At 38.0% G+C, this 18033-nt stretch overlaps 1 protein-coding gene across 3 annotated transcripts in view; it reads left to right on the top strand.

Annotated features, from left to right (window-relative positions):
• Positions 1 to 18033, top strand: part of ARHGAP19 (Rho GTPase activating protein 19) — a 59196-nt gene that overhangs the window by 4225 nt on the left and 36938 nt on the right. For 2 of the 3 annotated variants that reach the window (XR_001599310.2, XM_016164203.2), the window contains exon 1: positions 8576 to 8649. The exons of the other annotated variant lie outside the window; for it this stretch is intronic. Coding sequence is in view for 1 of the 2 variants with exons in the window: in XM_016164203.2 (XP_016019689.2) it covers positions 8594 to 8649 (56 nt within the window). In the remaining variant the exon portion in view is untranslated. Of the gene's footprint in view, positions 1 to 8575; positions 8650 to 18033 lie in introns of those variants that run through there. 3 annotated transcript variants of the gene reach the window in all.

The raw sequence follows: 18033 nt of genomic DNA, 5'->3' as shown, positions 1-18033 counted from the left end.
TAAATGTGACCTTATTTGGAAATAGGATCCCTGCAGATGTAATCAAGTTAAGATGTTGTCAAACTGGATTAGGGTGGGCCTTAAAACAGTGACTAAAGGAGGGAAGTTTTGAAAGAGACATACAGGAAGAATGCTATGTGTCTACAGAGGCAGAGATTGGAATGATGCCACCCTAAGCCATGGAACACAAAGGATGATTAACAATCATCAGAAACTAAGCACGGAGCAAGCAGCTTCTCCCTCAGAGTCCCCAGGGAAGGAAACAACCCTGCTAACTGACACCTTGATATCAGACTCTGGCCTCCCAAACTGTCAGAGAATAACAAGTTTGTGGTAATTTTGTTATAGCAGCCCTAGAAATGAGTGCAGGTAGTTTCAGGGAATTGTTTGGAATGTGTAAGCCATGGAGAAATTTTGAAGGTTTTGGGGTGGTCCTGAGAATCAGTGGAAAAGTTGAAGGGCTAAGATGGTGGTTATGCTAGGCGCATCCAGATCTACGTAGAACAGGAATAAAGAAAAAAGAGATGAAAAGACGGTAAAGCCTCGTTTGTATGTTGATCATAGGTAGAAAATGGCAATGTCAGGATACATCTCCACTGGGAGTTAGGATGGCCCCACATGGGCTAATGCAGTTAGTGCTCCCATTTCTGGGACTGCAGAAATGACTGTACTGCCTTTGCCAAATGAGGCCAGTGGGAATGGAAAAGTTGATGCTCAGACTTGCAGAGTGATTGACTATAGGTGTCAAGGGCAGGCAGTCTCGGATCTGCAGAGGCTTTGTGTCTGTCTGTCTGGATGCCTGGGGTAATGGTGATATTGACAGAATTGGAAACCAGGAGACAAGTGGTTAGGTATCCAAATTCAGTATTTTAAAAGAAGATTCTAGTTTTATTTACTTGAACAGATAATACAGCCAGCCATATGATTCATAATTCTAAAGGTCAAAATGAGTAAAGCGAAATCTCTTTATCTCTGTCCCCAGCCACCCAGTTTCCCTAAAGGCAAACTATACTGTTATTTGCTGTGTATTCTTTCAAAGATACTTTATGCATTTACATTTCTTTTTTTTTTTTTTTTTTTTTTTTGTATTTTGCCTCCCTTTGTTAAATAGTAGCTATAACTGGCTGTCTTTTGCCTCCCAATTACCATTCTCTCCTTCAAGAAGCCTTAAGTCGTAGCAGCACCGAGCCACAAGAACCCGTTCTCAGCTTCTCTTGCAGGTAGATGGGGTGATGTGATTAAGTTCTGGCCAATGAGATATAAGTGGGAAGTATTGTGTGGTAGTTCTGGAAAGTCTCCTTATTTGGAAGGGGGCCAAACTCTTTTTTTTTTTTTTTTCCTTTCTTCTCTGCCTGGAATGTGGTGGACATGGTAGTTAGAGCTCAAGCAGCCATCTTGAGCTATGAAAGAGCAACGAGTTTAAAGGAATCTCAAACAATGTCTGAAGACACAAATCCAGACCTAGACTGCCTACCTCTAGATTTCTTTTATGTGAGAAAGAAATGATGTTCAATTTTGTCTAAGACAACCAGGAATTTTTTTTTTTTCCTTTTCCACCTACAGCATGCGGTCTTCCTAGGTGGTCTCCCATCCAAGTATTAACCAGGCCTAACCCTGCTTCTGAGATCAAACGAGATTGGACGTGTTCAGGGTGGCATGGCCGTAGACCAACCAGAAATTTTAAAAAAAATAATGCTAATATAATCAGAAAATTCACAAAGATCCATTCAGGCTTATTAGAACCACTCATCAGGAAATTAAGCAGTAATAATAGTAACTACCACACAGTGATTATTTTTAAAAACTTTTATTGAGATATAATTTACAGATCATAAAATTCATCCATTTAAAATGTGAAATTCAACAGTTTTTAGTATATTTACAGGGTTGCATAGCTATCACCATAATCTAATTTTAGAACACATGCAGCACTCCAAAAAGAAACATGTCATTAGCTATGTTGAGTATTTACTCTATGGCTGGTACCCTAAAAAGTACTTTATAGATATTGTTTCCTCTAGTCTTCCAATAACCTGAGTTAGGTATTATCCCCTTTCACAGATGACAAAACCAAGGCACTGAGGTAAGAAAACTTGTCAAAGATTACACAAATTACCAGCACCAGATTCAAACTCGTTTTTGGTTGATGTCAAAGCCTGCCCTACTCAGACCACTACCTAGAACCTGCTATCCAGGCTTTACAGTCTGGTCATTGAACTGTACCTAATTCTTGTTCTTCAAGGCCTGTTGATTCCTTCCTTTGGCGCCTCTGCCAGTAGTCATGCCCTATTTCTGGTCCCATTGATCATGCCCTTCATGTTTCCTTGGCTGGCCTCATGCAACTTGTGTCTGGGCTCTAGTCCTTTCCTTTTAATCCACTCTTCTGGCAGATCAACTTTCTAACAACTAACCCTGCTCAGGTTACCCACCACCCCCACTCTGAATAGGTCCATATTGCTTCCTAAGTAACATGCTCAGCTCCTTAGCACAGTTTCCAGAACTCTCAGCGGCCTGGCTCTAGTCCACTCTTCCAACCTTATCTTGTCTTCCATACCCACAGAAGCCCGTTGTTCCTATGAGACAGGGCCCTTGCCAGCTTCCAAACACATTTTACATGTTCCTGTCTCCCAGTGTTTGGTCCTCTTCTTTGTGCAGAGAATGCCTCCACCCATCAAAATCTTATTCATTCTAGTGATAAACCCCTTCTGCGAAGCTTTCTCTGCTCTCCCCAGTGGTTCCTCCTGCCCTTTGTCCTCCCACCCCATTCAGTTCCCCCAGTGGCCCTCTTCATACTTCCTTTTTATGGACTGGTTATTTGGACTGGTCTAGACTATATGATCCTAGAGTCCAGAGGGTCCTCTGGTTGGTCAGGCCTCAGGTTTGTCCATCCCTGTGTTAGAGATAGGGCCAGTCCCACCCAAGATGCATGGACTGAGGACAAAGGGGCAGAGGACCCCTAAAGAGATGCTGGATGCATCCAATCAAAAATCTAGTTCCAGTAGAGGTGGAAGGTAGTTTTCTCATAAGGCCTGAATAACCTCATTATTTCACTTATTCTTTGATTTCTTTGGCTCTTTGTTCCTTTAGTCAATCAACAAATAGTTGATTAAGCAAAACCAAATATAGTCCTTAATCCGAACAGCTACAGTCCAGTGGGAGAAGCTAACAACTAATCAATCATACTGACAAATCTAGACATGCAGCAGATGTAAAACGGTAACTTGAGACACAATTATTTAGTCTTTAGAAGGTTTTCATGTCTCCTAATCCAAATGACTGTGTGAAATTATTTTAACTGGGTGACAAGCCTTTAATTTCACAATTAGAAGTAGTCCTTTAAATTCATATCCCAGAAGAGGTACCCTTAGATTTAATTCATAGAGAAGTGTGAATGAATGAGCAAAGCATCTCTCTTTTCCTACATTCTTGAAAGAAGGTGGATCTATGAGTGGGGATGACTGTAGAAACCTATAGGGTGCTGAAAGATAATTTACTTTCTAATTTCAAATGGGGGACTCTTCAAAGCTGACTCTGAAAGTTCCTGTCTAGAGGACAGAGAGGCAGGGGAAGCCTTGAGGCCTTTCCTGACCTTCACCTTATTTCCTACTAGCTATAGAGATTTTATGTGCAAAATTTCTTCAGATTATGAGGTTCAAACCCAGGACCTTCAGATGGTGCCAGGAAGCACTGCCTATTGTGCTAAGGAGGCAACCACAAAATTTCTTTCCATACTAAAACAACCTCTATGAGAATGGGTTATAGTGGTAGAGAAAAAGGATCCATCCAGGCTTCAGCTCACATGACCGTGGAGATAACACCCAACACAGTGAGTTCATAATGTACCGCTCATTCCTGAATATCACACGTATGTTACTGCTTTGAAACTTATCAACAGCACCTGGGGCCCCCTGACTTGAGTGAGGTCTGGGGTGTTTTTAACTAGAGGGCCAGAGATGTTGCATTACAAATTATTTGGTTGGTTTACAAGCCTTCCAACTCACCTTGCAAGACTCAGAACCCACCTCTGCCTCCCTCAGACCAGCTCCCACACCAGCCTGACTGCTGAGGGTACCTTCAGGCTTTCAGGGAATTTGGTCTCTGCCTCTGTTGTGGCCCAAGCAGCCTGGCCTCCATGCTCTCTAGCTACAGTCTGAGCATTTTGAGGGTAGGATTAAGGGCTCATTCAACTTTATAGCCCCAACAATGAACTCAGTGAATCCCACAATGCTCTATGCTTGCATGTGCTTCCAGGCCTTTTCTTGGCCAGCCCCTTGCCAGTAACCTCGCTGTGTCCAAGCTTATTCACCTGGCTGAGTTTTTGCTCCCGAGGGTTCCAGCCCTGAACTGGGTCCTTTTTGGCTACATGGAATTGGTTCCTCTTTTGTTGGCCTCATTGAGTTCCCTCCTCTACTCTCTCTCCTTGTGGCCAGTCTTGAAGAGGATTCCATAGCAAAGCTGAAAACAGTTTTCTTTTTTGGGCAAATGGAATAATGTCGATGTTAGTCTTTGATGTATCTGAAAGAGACTGAAGGATATGCCACAGCCCAGAATAAACAGGTGCCCCAGGAAGCAAAAAAACAGGAATGATTTGCAGCACACATTTGTCCTTTAATTTTTTCCCCCCCTTTTGGGGTAATTTCCCACTTCGATGGGACACAGGGCTTTTCTTCCTGCAGAAGGGTGGAGGCATGCTACTTAGGCTTAGCCAATCAGATGTTCTCACTCATAATTTCCTCTGCAGGGAGTGACACAGAGACCCAAGGACAGATGGAAAATCAGCGAAGGGATGACTGTGCTGAGAGTCAAGTGGCACTGAATAGCATGACCTTGGCTGGAATTCTGGATTCCTGACCCCTTTCCTTCCTGCCAGTCCTTCAACCTAGTATCCTTCCAACAAATTCAGTTTCTGTTAGGTTAGCTAAAGGCAGTTTCCAGTACTTGCAACCTTGATTGACATAAACCTAAATGTACAACTGATGGGGATGGTTTAAATAAACTAGGAAACATATGTAATGAGGAATACTACACAGCAGTTCAAAAGAGTAATAGCAGTCTATGTGCACTGTCATAGAAGGATATCCAAGACACACATATAAGGACAATATGTACAGTATATCTATCACCATTTATCTAAAAATTAAACTAATGTATTTATGTATGTGTGTTACCATTAGAATGAAATGCCACAAGAGAGGAACTTTGTTTTGTTCACACCTGTGTCTCCCAGTCTTGAACAGTGCTTGGTACATAGTAGACTTTCAATAAATATTTGTCGAATAAATGCGTTATATAGAAAACGATCTGGAAATTAGTATATCAAACTGAAAATAGTGGCTTCTCAGAGGAGGGACTAGAATGTAGGAATGGTAGACAAGGGAAATTTTACCTGTAATTGAAATTTTTTTTTTTACAAGAAAAATGTCTTTATGTACATTTAAACAACATATAAAGAAAGCTAAATATTGACAGGTGATGGGAAAACCATTAAAATAATGATTTCGAAGACTTCATCATAACAAATACAAACTAGTTGGCAAAGAAAGGGGGAAAAATGGGTATTGCTGGTGCGCAAATGATATTTTGGTGGGCTATTAGCCATTTTGACAAGACAATGAACAATTACGTTTTAGCCTTTTTTTTTTTTTTTTTTAATGCTCAATAGTCACCCTCACTCCATCCCTAACCAGTCTCAATACTGATGCAAGGCTCAGAAATGCTGATTGTGCTCATGATACTTTTATACTTTGATGTGGGCATCAGAACGTCCTGTTTTAATTTAAGCAGAGGGAACAGCAAGAACAAAAGCGGAAAACAGAATGATTCATCCAGGGACTGCAAGTCACTTGCATTGTTGGAGGGTGAGGTTAGAGGTCAGGGTATGGAGAAGACAGTGTTGGGGTGAGGGTCATGGGTATTGATCTTCCTTCTCTTTCTCTTCTATCTTGTTGCTTCTTCTACTTCTCTCCAACTTTCCTCCCCCCGCCTTCAGCCCCGCCTCCATTGAGACTAGGGCCTGGAAACAAGAATACTAGTTCTGCACCCAAAGCTTAAAGTCTGTTGGGGTAGGCAGATGGATTTGCAGTGACCTTTGTGGCAGATTCAAGTCCATGCCATTGCTCTATAAATATCTTTTGAACAAATTAATAAACTATTCCTGAGAGTCCTGGCCTCTTTCACTTCTCCATACTTCTAAATTCCTAGGAATCTGTACTGTTTTGATATTTGGTCCTCCATAATTCTAAACTGTCTTCTGTTGTATATGATTTTATGTGTGTTCATTTTGTCTCCCTGAGTCAATTATAAACTTGAGGACTGGAGCCACTTTTTTCCAGTGACCTTTGGTTCAGCCGGGCTGTTGGAAACAAGATGACTTTCTGAACTTTCATGAATTCCTTCTGTACAGCTATGCTTATCACCAGGCTGACACATAGTACCTAGATGGAGTAATGGTGATCTCAGGGAGCCATGACACCTTTGCAGAAACAGTGTGTGCAGATTTGTCAGCTGGGAGGTGGTACTTTTCTAGTACTCAGCAATAATACTTGCTTTTAATCAGAAGTTGCAGTGGAACCATTGATTTTGAGGAGAAACAGTCCTCTCTACCTAGTAACTGATTAAACTGCATGTATTGTAGTGTAATGTATGGTCCTTATCACACAGCATTGGAGATAGAAGTGTTATCTGAGAAGAGAGTTAAGCATTCTTAGTATTCATCATGTCCCCTTGAATATTTATCTAATGTTGGTATGTGCCAGATACTGTTGCTAAGCAGCTTTTCAGAGATTATCTCATTTAATCGTCACAGTACCCCTCTGACGATTATTATCCTCATTTTACAGAAGAGGAAATGAAATCAGAAAGTTAAGTAACTTGTCTGAGGTCACACAGCTAGAAACGATGGAGCCAGGATTTGAACCTAGGCTCACTAACTCCATACTCTTAACTACTGTGCTGTATATCCCCAAACATTAAGAATTTTGTATGAAAATGTCATCAAAACAGATGAACCAGAAATATAGTTATGTGGTGGTCTTCCTACTGGCTATCTTTTAAAGTTTTAAACATTTCTTCTGTGCAAAATAATCAATTTCAATCAGTCAATCAATTGGTGTCATGGAGCCAGGGGAAAAAAAAACTTGGTTCATACATGTTTGTTGAATTTTGTGTTTCTTTTCACATATTTGTTCATTAAAAACAATTCGTTAAACATAAAACTAAATGAACTTTTATTTGACACTTTAATCAAGCTTTTAATATAAATTTTCATCAATTGAAATAATTTATTAGAACATGTGATTCATTTTTTGATTGGGATAATATAGTCTGAGGACTTGTTTATTAATTTGTTCCAAAGATATTTATAGAAAGGCCACTATGTGCCAGATGCCAAGGCAAAATGGATGTGGTCTCTGCCTACTTGTGGCAGGAAGTCTAGTTGGGAATCCTCACATGAAACAGATGGTCAACAAAACTATATAATTATGTATTGTGATAAGAGCTATGAAGGAAGAGTACAGAGTGCTGTGTGAAAGTTTAGTCGGGGAACTGATTTATACAGTGGGGGCCATGGAAGGCATCTGAACCAGTGACATTTAAGCTGAGATATGCAAGATAATAAAGTGAAAAATGGGCTAGCCAGAGCAAGCAACACATGCAAAGACTCAGGCAGGGAAGAGTTTGTTGAAAAACGGAAACATATGTGGGTAGAGCTTGGTGAAAAAGAAAGAGAGTGCTGGGAGAACCTCATGTGAAGGGATCTCAGAACAGAAAAATCTCTAGGAAAAAATTAGTATAGAAAAATAATGCAGAAAAAAAACCAAAAAAACAACAAAAAACGAACGCCCTAAGTTTACAATGTTCTCATATCTGTTGGCCTCAGTTAATCTTCACCAGAAGCCCATGAGGCAGGGAGGGCAAGCATAGTTATGATTATTTCTACCATTGAGGATTACAGCTCAGCTTGGGACAAAATTATGCAGGTTTTGGTTCCACGATTCAGACCAGAGAGGCAAACTGTGTCTTCTCTGGGAAGCCGGAAGGGAGCGGATGGAATGAAGCATAAGTGACCTACCGCTGTGCTGTGTGACCATGTGAAGAAAGCGGGCTGTGAACTAAATTTAACAGTACTTGGTTGCCACTCTGTACCTACCCGGCTAGGTATTTCACTGTGTCAAGACAGAAAACGAAATTTTGCATTTTAGAAAATGACTTTTAAAGTCACTTTCAAATTGGACAGTTCTGTAATTCTGAGATTTAGACATCAGATCAAACTTTGGGCGTAGGCTGCGGATATCTGACTTGAACTAAAAGTCAGTGGAATCCGAAGGGTTAAACAAAATGAGAAACTACAAATCCCGAAATGCCTCGGGGCTGGGTCTCATCTTCAACTCAACACCTTTCTATTCCGCCAGTGCAGAGGGCGACCAATGACGGTTAGCAATTTGAACAAACCAATAATACCATGAAACTCTTCTGGTTAAGAAGGGGCGGTCAAACTATCCAATCGTGTGGAAGAAGGGAGAACACCTTAGCCAATTCAAAGCCGCGGGGGCGGGGCTTGAGGGAGGGCGGTGAGAGAAGTTTGCTGACTAAGATGGCGACTGAGGCGCGGAGTGAAGGGGAGGTGCCAGCTAGCGGATCCGGTCGGAGGTGAGCCGAATTTTTGGTCCAGCTGCCTAGGAAACGAGGCCGTGGGCCGGTCGTACTGACGCCTTTCCTCAGGGTCAGGGTGACTCAGCAGGGCCAGGCTTTGTGCCTTCCTCCCATGGTATTTCGTGCTCTGGCGCCTATGGGGGCTGAGGCGCCCTGGTCCCTCCCGGAGCTGGGCTTTAGTCGAGACCGCGCTCAGACCTGCTGATGCTCATGGGATGTCCACCCTGAGTGTTGGCGGCAAACCGATCAGTTGGTGGTGGCAGCGCTGCCTACTTTCGTATTGAGACTCATCTCGATGGTGAGGACACTCAAGCCCAGAGCTGTTAAACGAATTCCCCAACGTCACACAGCGCTGGTAGAGAACGCTATCAGTACTTTTTAATCTGCTCTGAGTCAGTTTCTATGGTTAAATTAGCACGGATTTGAGTGTCAATTAGAAAAGAATTTGAGTCCTTGGGCCAGTTTAAATTTTTTTTTTTTTATTGTGGTAAGAACACAACATGAGATCTAACCTCTTAGCAAATTTTTAAGTGTACAATACGGTATTGTTGGCTATAGGTACAATGTCGTACAGCAGATATCAAGGGTTTTTCATCTCGCTTCACTGAAACTTTATGTCTGTTAAGTAATAACTATTTCCCCTCCCCCAGTCCCTGCGAACCACTATTACACCCTTTAATTCTGTGAATTTAACTATTTAAGATATCTCGTATAAGTGGTATCATGCAGTATTTGCCCTTCTGGCTTATTTCACTTAGCATAATGTCCTCAGAGTTCATCCATGTTGTCACATATTGCTGAAATTTCTTATTTTTAACAAAAGAGTAATAGTCTATATATATATATACAATACATTTTGTTGATCCATTCATCTGTCCATGGACATTTAGGTTGTTTCCATATCTTGGCTATTGTTAATTGTGCCTCAGTGAACATGGGAGTGCTCATATTGTTTCGAGATCCTGATGTCAATGCTTTTAGATATGGGATTATTGGGTTATATGATAGTTGTATTTTCAATTTTTTGAGAAATCTTCATACTATTTTCCATACAAACTGCACCTTTTTGCATTCCCACCAACTGTACAAAAGTTCCAATTTTGTCACATCCTCACCAATACTTGCCTTTAAAATTTTTTTTTACAATAGTCATCCTGACAGTGACTCTGTGAAATGATATCTCATTGTGGTCAGGAACAAGGCGTGAATGCCCACTCTTGCCCTTCTATTGAGCAAAGTACTGGAAGTCCTAGCCAGAACAATTAGGCAAGAACAAGAAAAGTAAAAAGCATCAAGATTGGAAAGGAATAAGAAAAATTGTCCCTGTTTGCCAAAAACTACTAACAAAAAGCTTAGAATAAACAAATTTAGTAAAGTTGCAGGATGCAAATCAACATACAAAAATCAGTTGCATTTCTATATACAATGAACTATTTGAAAAGGAAATTAGGAAAACTCCCATTTACAATAGCACCAAAAAGAATAGAATGCTCTGGCCAATTTTTACACCTCTTTTCGGCTTAAGTTTTTTCATTTGTGAATGGAGGTAGTGATGTCTTTTCCAGAAGATGTCTGGATTTAATTAGACACTCCTTTTAAAGCTCATAGCACTGAGTACCACAGATAATAACCACTCAATACTTAAGAAATTTTCTTTTTCCTAGAACAACTAAAGAACAGATCAGAGGGAGCTGTAGTTTAGGAAATCATTACTTTATTTCTACAGACCCATTCTCTCCTAAGCAAGCACATCAAAATTTAGTATTTCTGAGAAAGAATTTCCAGCTGGTCTTGCCCCAGCCTTGAGACCTTAGTTGTCTTAAGTGATTACATATATATTAAAATTCAGTAGAGTGGGCTTATTTACATTCCCTCCATCAGTAAACCCTTTAGTTTGGTGTCTCTTGGTGCTGTTTAGACTGAAGCAGGTCTTATGAATGGGCACTGTGCTCTTTCCCTAGCTGAGATGGGCATGGTTGAATGTGTAATTTATTTTCTTATTTATTTATTATTATTTTTTTAATTTAATGTTTTTTAGGGAAGAGTTCCACTCTTGGAGTTGTTTATAACTAGGTGATCATTTTTTGCCTGGAAACTGTACAGGGGATTAATAAATTTGATTAGATCATCCTTCATTCTGCTGTAAAATCTTGAATTGTTATGAAAAGCTGAAGACAAAATACTATTCTATAATAGGAATAGTTTGAATTCCTTTAAAGGATATTGCCAATTGAATGTAAATTTTGTGATAGTATTAGTTATATGATTCACAGAGTCTTATTTGAACCTGAAACCATTTTCTTGATTCCGATTGTAAAAGAGAAGTTGGGTTTCTGTAAGGCTTTTTGGAGACAGGCCACATGTATATTTTTATTACATATTCCCAACTTAGCATAGTTTAGCTTTGTGTAGGTGGTCAATAATGAGTGAATAATAGTCTTTGTTGTTTCTTAGATATAAAATATTACTTTATGGTGATAAATACCATACAAATTCTTTTTTGCCCTGAAGATAGTAACCTTTCTAATGTGCTGTAATGGTGTGGCCCCTTGTATTCTATAAAGAAGAGGAAAGACTTCTCTGATTTTCACAGAGCAATACGTGTTTGTATGTTTTTTTAAATTAAAATATAGTTGACATAGAATTTTCTATTAGTTTCAGGTGTACAACATAGTGATTTGATATTTATATTCCTTACCATGTGATCCCCACAGTAAGTCTAGTAACCATCTGTCATCATACATGTTATTACAATAATGTTATTTTCCCTGTGTCGTACATTCATTATTGCATGTTGAATGGAGAATTTGTGATCATCGTTCAGAATTGTCTAGTTTTCTATTTCTTCATCATTATTTGAAGCCTTCTCCTAATAATTAGAAATGCTTTAAATTGTTTAATCCAAGAATTAAGTAAGAAAAAATTGTTCTATCCATTTCCGGGTTATATTTTGTCCTGTTGATAAACACCCCCTTCTCTCTATTTCTGGCCTTTGTCTGATAGAATGATATTTTAAAATTTAACTCATTTCACTAATTATACCTTCAAGTTAAATGGATTATACTAAAGGAGAATCCACAAATAGAAGCTATCCACTCTACCAATAGTAATATAAAAATGACACTCTTAAGGGTCAAAGAGAGAAAAAGCTAAAGTAGGAAATGAAATACAGCTACCTCCTCACATACTTGGCCTAGGGAAGTCCAGCTCAGTGATCTTTGAATTGAAAAGAGACATAAAAAGAAAGTGCTAACTATTATTAGATGAAGGGGGAAATTGATAACAAAGAATCACAAGCTTTTAAACCTAAATATTCAGTGGAAAAAAAGAAACCCGTTATGAACCAGAGAAAGCAAACAGAAACATATGGGTAAAGAGAAGCAAAGCAAGCCGTGATAGTGATAATTGGTGACAGTTAATATGCTATCAATGTCCAAGTTTTGAAGCTCAAGCCTGCTTTTAGAATTTAGGAACAGCAGGAAACTTAGGAGCAGACTGTGGGATGCTTACATCCCATTTTGGAAATGTTCGTGGAGGATAAGGAAGGTGCCTAAAGATGAGGAAAGGGTTCTGTATCCTGCTAATTTACATACATAATAGGGTATGGCATATTGGTGACTAAACACATGACTTCCTTTTTTGTTATATTGTTCTTTCTCTTAAGACAGCAATGTGGCCCTTCAAGAAAAGTGATAGATGGAAACTTTATTGCTCTTAGGAAGGCTCCTCTTTTCTCATATGAACAAGTGGGAACATATGGTTTAAATATCTGAATTGAGTTTTGTATTTGTGCTGTCAAATTCTATCTGAAGGGTAATGAAGAATAGATTCCTTAGGGGTCTTTCTTGAATCTGAATCTTTTTATTTTACATTTTTATCAATTATCTGGCTTAGAGAGTTTGATCATTGTGTTTGTAGTTAAGGCCAGCCTTGGTGGAAGAAGTGGGGAAGAAGAAAATTAGAATTTAAAATTAATCTGCATGAACTGGTAAGTGGCTCACCTTTCTTTGCCTCTAACCTTTGGTTTTAGAACTTGTGAGACTAAAAAAATGTTAAAAGAGGTTGCTGGTTGGTTGTGTGGAAGGTCCTCAGAAAATCAGGATCTTTATTTTTTGTTTGACTTGCAAGTCCAGGAATTATTGTAACCATTAGTCTACTAGGTATGTATGTTAGGTTGCTAGCACATTTTATCCTTAGGAGAGACACATTATACTCGATTATTGCTTGCGTTCTTTTTTTTTTTTAAATCAGCACTTTCTTTTTGGCGATACCCCCTGGTTACCTGGAGCGAACCCTCTTAACTACGGTTTTATTATCCACCTTTTAGGATGGGTTGTTTCTAGAAATTCCATCTATTTGGTGTTGATATTTTACTAATTTTAGCTGATATATCAGTGTTCAATTAGGACCAAGAAACTATACAGTAATTTGAATGTTTAATATAAACATTCAATGCTTATATTAAATGTTTAATATAGAGTTATTAACTATAACGGCATTAGAGTAACAAGGGATTGGCTAGTAAGAAGTAAAGAGATCTCTAAAGAATATACAAATATATATCAGAATCAGCTATACAATATGTATGCATGTCAGATCATCACGTTGTACACTTTAAATATCTTACACTTTTATTTGTCAGTTATACTTTAATAAAGCTGCGTGGGAGGTTGGGAAACAACTGGCTCTAATTCTTAGGGCTGAGATAGAGTGTGCAAGGAAGAGACCTCCTAGGGCAGAAGTCTGGACCTTGCTGGAAAGGGCATGGTGATGGCTCACTGAATGGCAGAGGAATTGCTTGGTGGAACTTGTTGGAAATGCACTTTATGGAAACTGCTAGAAATCCACCCTAAAAGTACCCTAAAGGGTACTGCGGAAAGCCTGTTATAGGGAGGAGCCGTGGAAAGCTGGTTCCTCGTGGATGCTGCAGACTGCTGAATACTGCAGGAGTCTTATCACTTGGAGAAGCTGGCCGGAGCTGGGTGCTGAAGAAGCTGCGCACGCGCAGAGGAGCAGGCTGGAACCAGAAAGGGAAAGGCCCTTCCTCCTGAAGTGTCTCTCCAGTGGTCTTTATTAATAATGTTTAACATTGTGCCAGCTGGCAAAGGAAATCTATTTAAAGGCTCCAGCTGCATTTTCGCAGAGTAGGCAATGACAGGTGAGAGGCAATAAATTGTTAACTGTTGCATGCAGAGAATCATTTTATCTCCAAGTTCAATGCTACCCTTTCTGTAGCACTTCCTAAGTCTAATTATAATTATAGAAAAGTATGAGGTGGTGTTTAGCATCTGAATGAATGAGGGCCGGAAACAAATTACAGAGGACAAGAAGGTAATTGGCAGTGTAAATTTGCACTGAGACATTTACTTGCTTGTAAGCTTGTAAAAGTCTATATGCATTCCAAATGGACAGTTTTCTGGAACATTGAGCCTGAAGCAAGACTGTTAACAAGTATTGTTTATATTTTATTTTTTTGAGGCATGCCGATGTTTTATACTGTATTACCTCATTTATCTCTGCTGTTTCAAACTTGCAAAGATCTTGGAGGGTACGTTGTTTATTGATACTTTTCACTCAAATAAAGCAGTACCTGCCTTTATATAAATAAAGCTACTTTGACATTTCTTATCTTTTTACATGGGGCTACTGGTATGTAGTTATATGAAGTTTTAGAAATTTGTGTTTGTAATGATCCTGAAACACACACACATGTATATAAAAATATAAAACACTACATTTCTGTTTAGGGGTGGGCATTTTTTACACATGAATCTGTTGAACAAGGGTAGTTTTTAGTTATAATTATCAGAGTAATATCCTCTTATTCTGAATTTAGATTTAATAGCGGTATCAGTTATTTGACATAACACAGCATTAAGCTTGGAAATTTTATTATTTCTTTAAAGAACCTTTGAATAATGTGGAACAATGAAAATAGCCGAAATTTTAAATTAAGCTGAAGAACCAAAGTCTGTATGCTCTGCACTTTGATTGGTGCATTTGGCTGATTGGAAGTTCACATTCGTAAGAAAAACCAAGACTGGTTTATGAAAAACTGAGAGGCATTGGAATAATGATATGGAGGGGAGAAGCACGAGAGATAAGACAAACATTAAAAAAGGAAAATGAAGAGAAGGTGACTTTCTAGTAGAGGCTGCCAGCCATAGCCACTTGCGGCAGGCTTTGGAGGCAGTGGTGATATTAAGTCCAGCAAAAAGTGAGGCTATCCCAAGGAGGTAGGGAGGCAGAGTACCCAAGATGACTACTCTGTCTTCTGAAGATGAATATAGGGAAAGGAGGTTTCTGGCTCATACCAGGGGGGCAAACTGTTTTACATATTTATATTTATATTTATAAGGATTCTTGCAGTTAAATGTGATAGAACTTCAACTTAAACTAGCTTAAGTAAAAAAACATTGTTAATTGGCTCAAGAAACTGAAAAGTCAGGGGAATAGCTTAATCTGTATTAATAATCTCAAATCTCAAAGTGTCACTAGGCATCTGTCTCTGGCTCTCTTAGATCTGATTTTCTCTGTAGTTGCTTCATCTGAAGGCAGGTTCTCCACAAAAGATGTCAGTAATGGACTACCAACAGCTTCAGTCTTACATTCCACCAGGTTAGCAATCTTAGCTTCTAGTGAATCCTGGAATTGAGTTCTTTTGTCCTGATTTGGCTTGTCCATCTTTTCCTCAGTCAGTGAGGAGGATAGAATGTTTCAATTAGCTATGTCTGGGTCAATTGCTTACATTTGGTGCCCAGGTAATAGGGTCACCCTACCAAACCATATAGATTGAAAGATGGAGAGAGGTTAATGCTCAAAGGGAAACTAGGGATGCTATTACCAGAGAAAGGGGGAAATTGAAGTTGGGTAGCACAGACAACAGATGTCCACTTGTATCTCTGTAACTCCCCTGTGCCCTTCCCTTTGTTTAAAGTTATGTTTTGAAAAGGACTTGCCACTATAGTGTGGAGAAAGCATTTTATGTTTCTTTAAAAAACAAACCAAAAAGCCCCTCATTTCAGTACTACTTTTTTTTTTTTTCACTGTTCACACTCTACTCATCTTTAAGACCTAGCTCAAATCTCGACTCTTGTATGAGGGAGAAAGCCTCTCTCCTACTTAGAGCTTTTATTTTCTTTGCCATGCATCTTTTGTGCTGTGGTCTCTAGCTAGTATTTAAAATGTTTTAGGAAAACCATTAAGTATAAAACTATATTGATGAGGGAGAAAAAAATAATTTCACCAGATGCAGATGCTCACAACTTTTGTGTTTTACTTTATAAATAATTATTCAAATATAGAGTGGGTTAATGACAGTTAATGACATTTTATAATGGGAAATGTGTTAGTATCAGATTCTTAACTTTAAGACTGTATAAAGCCATAGCTTTTAAGATAATCAGATGAAAATGTAAATAACAATATTAGTTACCAAATTAAATATAGGTGATTTGTCAGGCTAAATTATACCTGAAAGCTATCTGCCAACATTTTGTTATTGCAAAAATGAAACAGAACCGCAAAAAAAGAAAAATTCAGTCTCCTGCCAGTTGAGTTTATTTATGTTGTATTATCAACTCTCCAGTGTTTGAAGAGTTAACATGTAATTAAAATATTGTTTATATTCACAAGTATGAAAATGAGATGTTTTCTTTGAAGGCATATAACCTTAATTTAATTAAGTTTGGGCTTTATTTCTATTGCTTACTAACCAGAGCCTATTACATAGCATAAAACTAATTTCTTGGGACTCAGTAAGATTAAAAAATACAGTAATGACCTGAGCCAATCTATAATATAAACTTTTCCCAGTTTAAAAGAAAATATTGTCCAACATACCATATAGAGCTACATTTACTTCAAAAAAATTCCTGATTATATGATTCCAATTTTATTTTTGTTATTTTAATTTTTCACCATAGGAAATGAAAATGATTTGGTCGATTTTTGTCCAAGTTTCAGGAATGTGCTATAATAAAGAAGTAAAACATTATTTGGCATACTTTATCTCCAGTTAGAGACAAAGGTGTCCCAGCTAGGTTCTATCAATATCAATAAAGAGAAAAAAATTTATGAGTGAAATATAGAAATCACAGTCCTTAATATTAAATTTGTAATTACATGCCACTATAATGACAGCTACATTTACAATAGTGATACTTTTGGGCATTGGAGAACCTTATTAAGAAATTGTAACTAAGGAATGACACTGGGATTATATAATGAAAAGTTCTTCACTTGTTTTATTTTTATTTTTTAAAATTATTATTTTTTTTATGGTGACATTGGTTAATGAAATCCAATATGTTTCACCTGTATGCTTTAACAGTAAGGCATATATATATTTACACTGTGTGTTTACCTCCCCACTTGTTTTATTTTCAAACTGAACACAGTTACAAAAATAAAACCAAGTAAGGAATAACAGTGAAACTAAAAACAAACTCACCAAGTAACAGGAAACTTAAGAAATACGGGAAGATCAGAAATCAAGAAAGTGTACAGCAATATCATTTAGTAATATTATACTTGACATTAACATCAAATACTTTTTCTATCTAAGAAAGTCCTTTGTACTTAGAGATCACTGCTTTTTTTGCTTGCACTGTAGTAAGCCCTTTGAAGTATGGCTGGCTTTGTATACTTGTCTATTTATCATTTTAAAGTTTTCTGAATTTTGGAATCCCTCCAGTCCCTCCATTGGTTGCAATAATAGTTTCTTCACTCAAGTAACAAGGTCTAAGTTATTATTTTTTTTCTCTTGGTAAGGTCATTTTTTTGCAGTTGTCCTGGTGACCAAGCTCTCCTTATTTAGATGGTATTCAATCTGCGTTAGTTGTTAGGATGATCCCATGCAAGAGATCAGCCATATTTCAATTGGTGTTTTTCATTAAGTAAACATGACTTTAAATATTAAAAATAAGTCCACCAATGTGAAACATACACTTACATCATTGTGTTAACAATTTTCATTGAAAAACTTGAATCTGGGCTATATGCATTAAGATAGTACAGTGGATAAAGCCTAAATTTTATTACAGCATAAATATTTTGACACAATAGATTCTTATTAGACGTTGAGAAATAAAAATGTTATATAGTTCTTATACTATAAAATCTCATATTAGAATCCATCTTTTCTATTTCACATCATCTCAACAGTTGGTGCCATTCAGAGTGCTGAGTGGGAAAAGTACATGTATTGTATTTACCCATGGCGGTGGTTGCTTAAAATTTTCTGCAGGGAAAAAAGTTACATTATCACTTCCAGTTTTATAGGAGTTTTAGCAAATGCCTGAAGATCTCTTTAAAATAATGACGCTTAAAAGGCTAATATATATGTGCAAATGTAGTTAAAAATTGTTTGCGGCCTATTTT

Source organism: Rousettus aegyptiacus, unplaced genomic scaffold, assembly GCF_014176215.1.
Source record: "Rousettus aegyptiacus isolate mRouAeg1 unplaced genomic scaffold, mRouAeg1.p scaffold_m13_p_6, whole genome shotgun sequence".
Classification (NCBI taxonomy): domain Eukaryota; kingdom Metazoa; phylum Chordata; class Mammalia; order Chiroptera; family Pteropodidae; genus Rousettus; species Rousettus aegyptiacus.
Note: the sequence above shows the minus strand (reverse complement) of the source record. Positions and strands in the feature narration are given on the sequence as shown.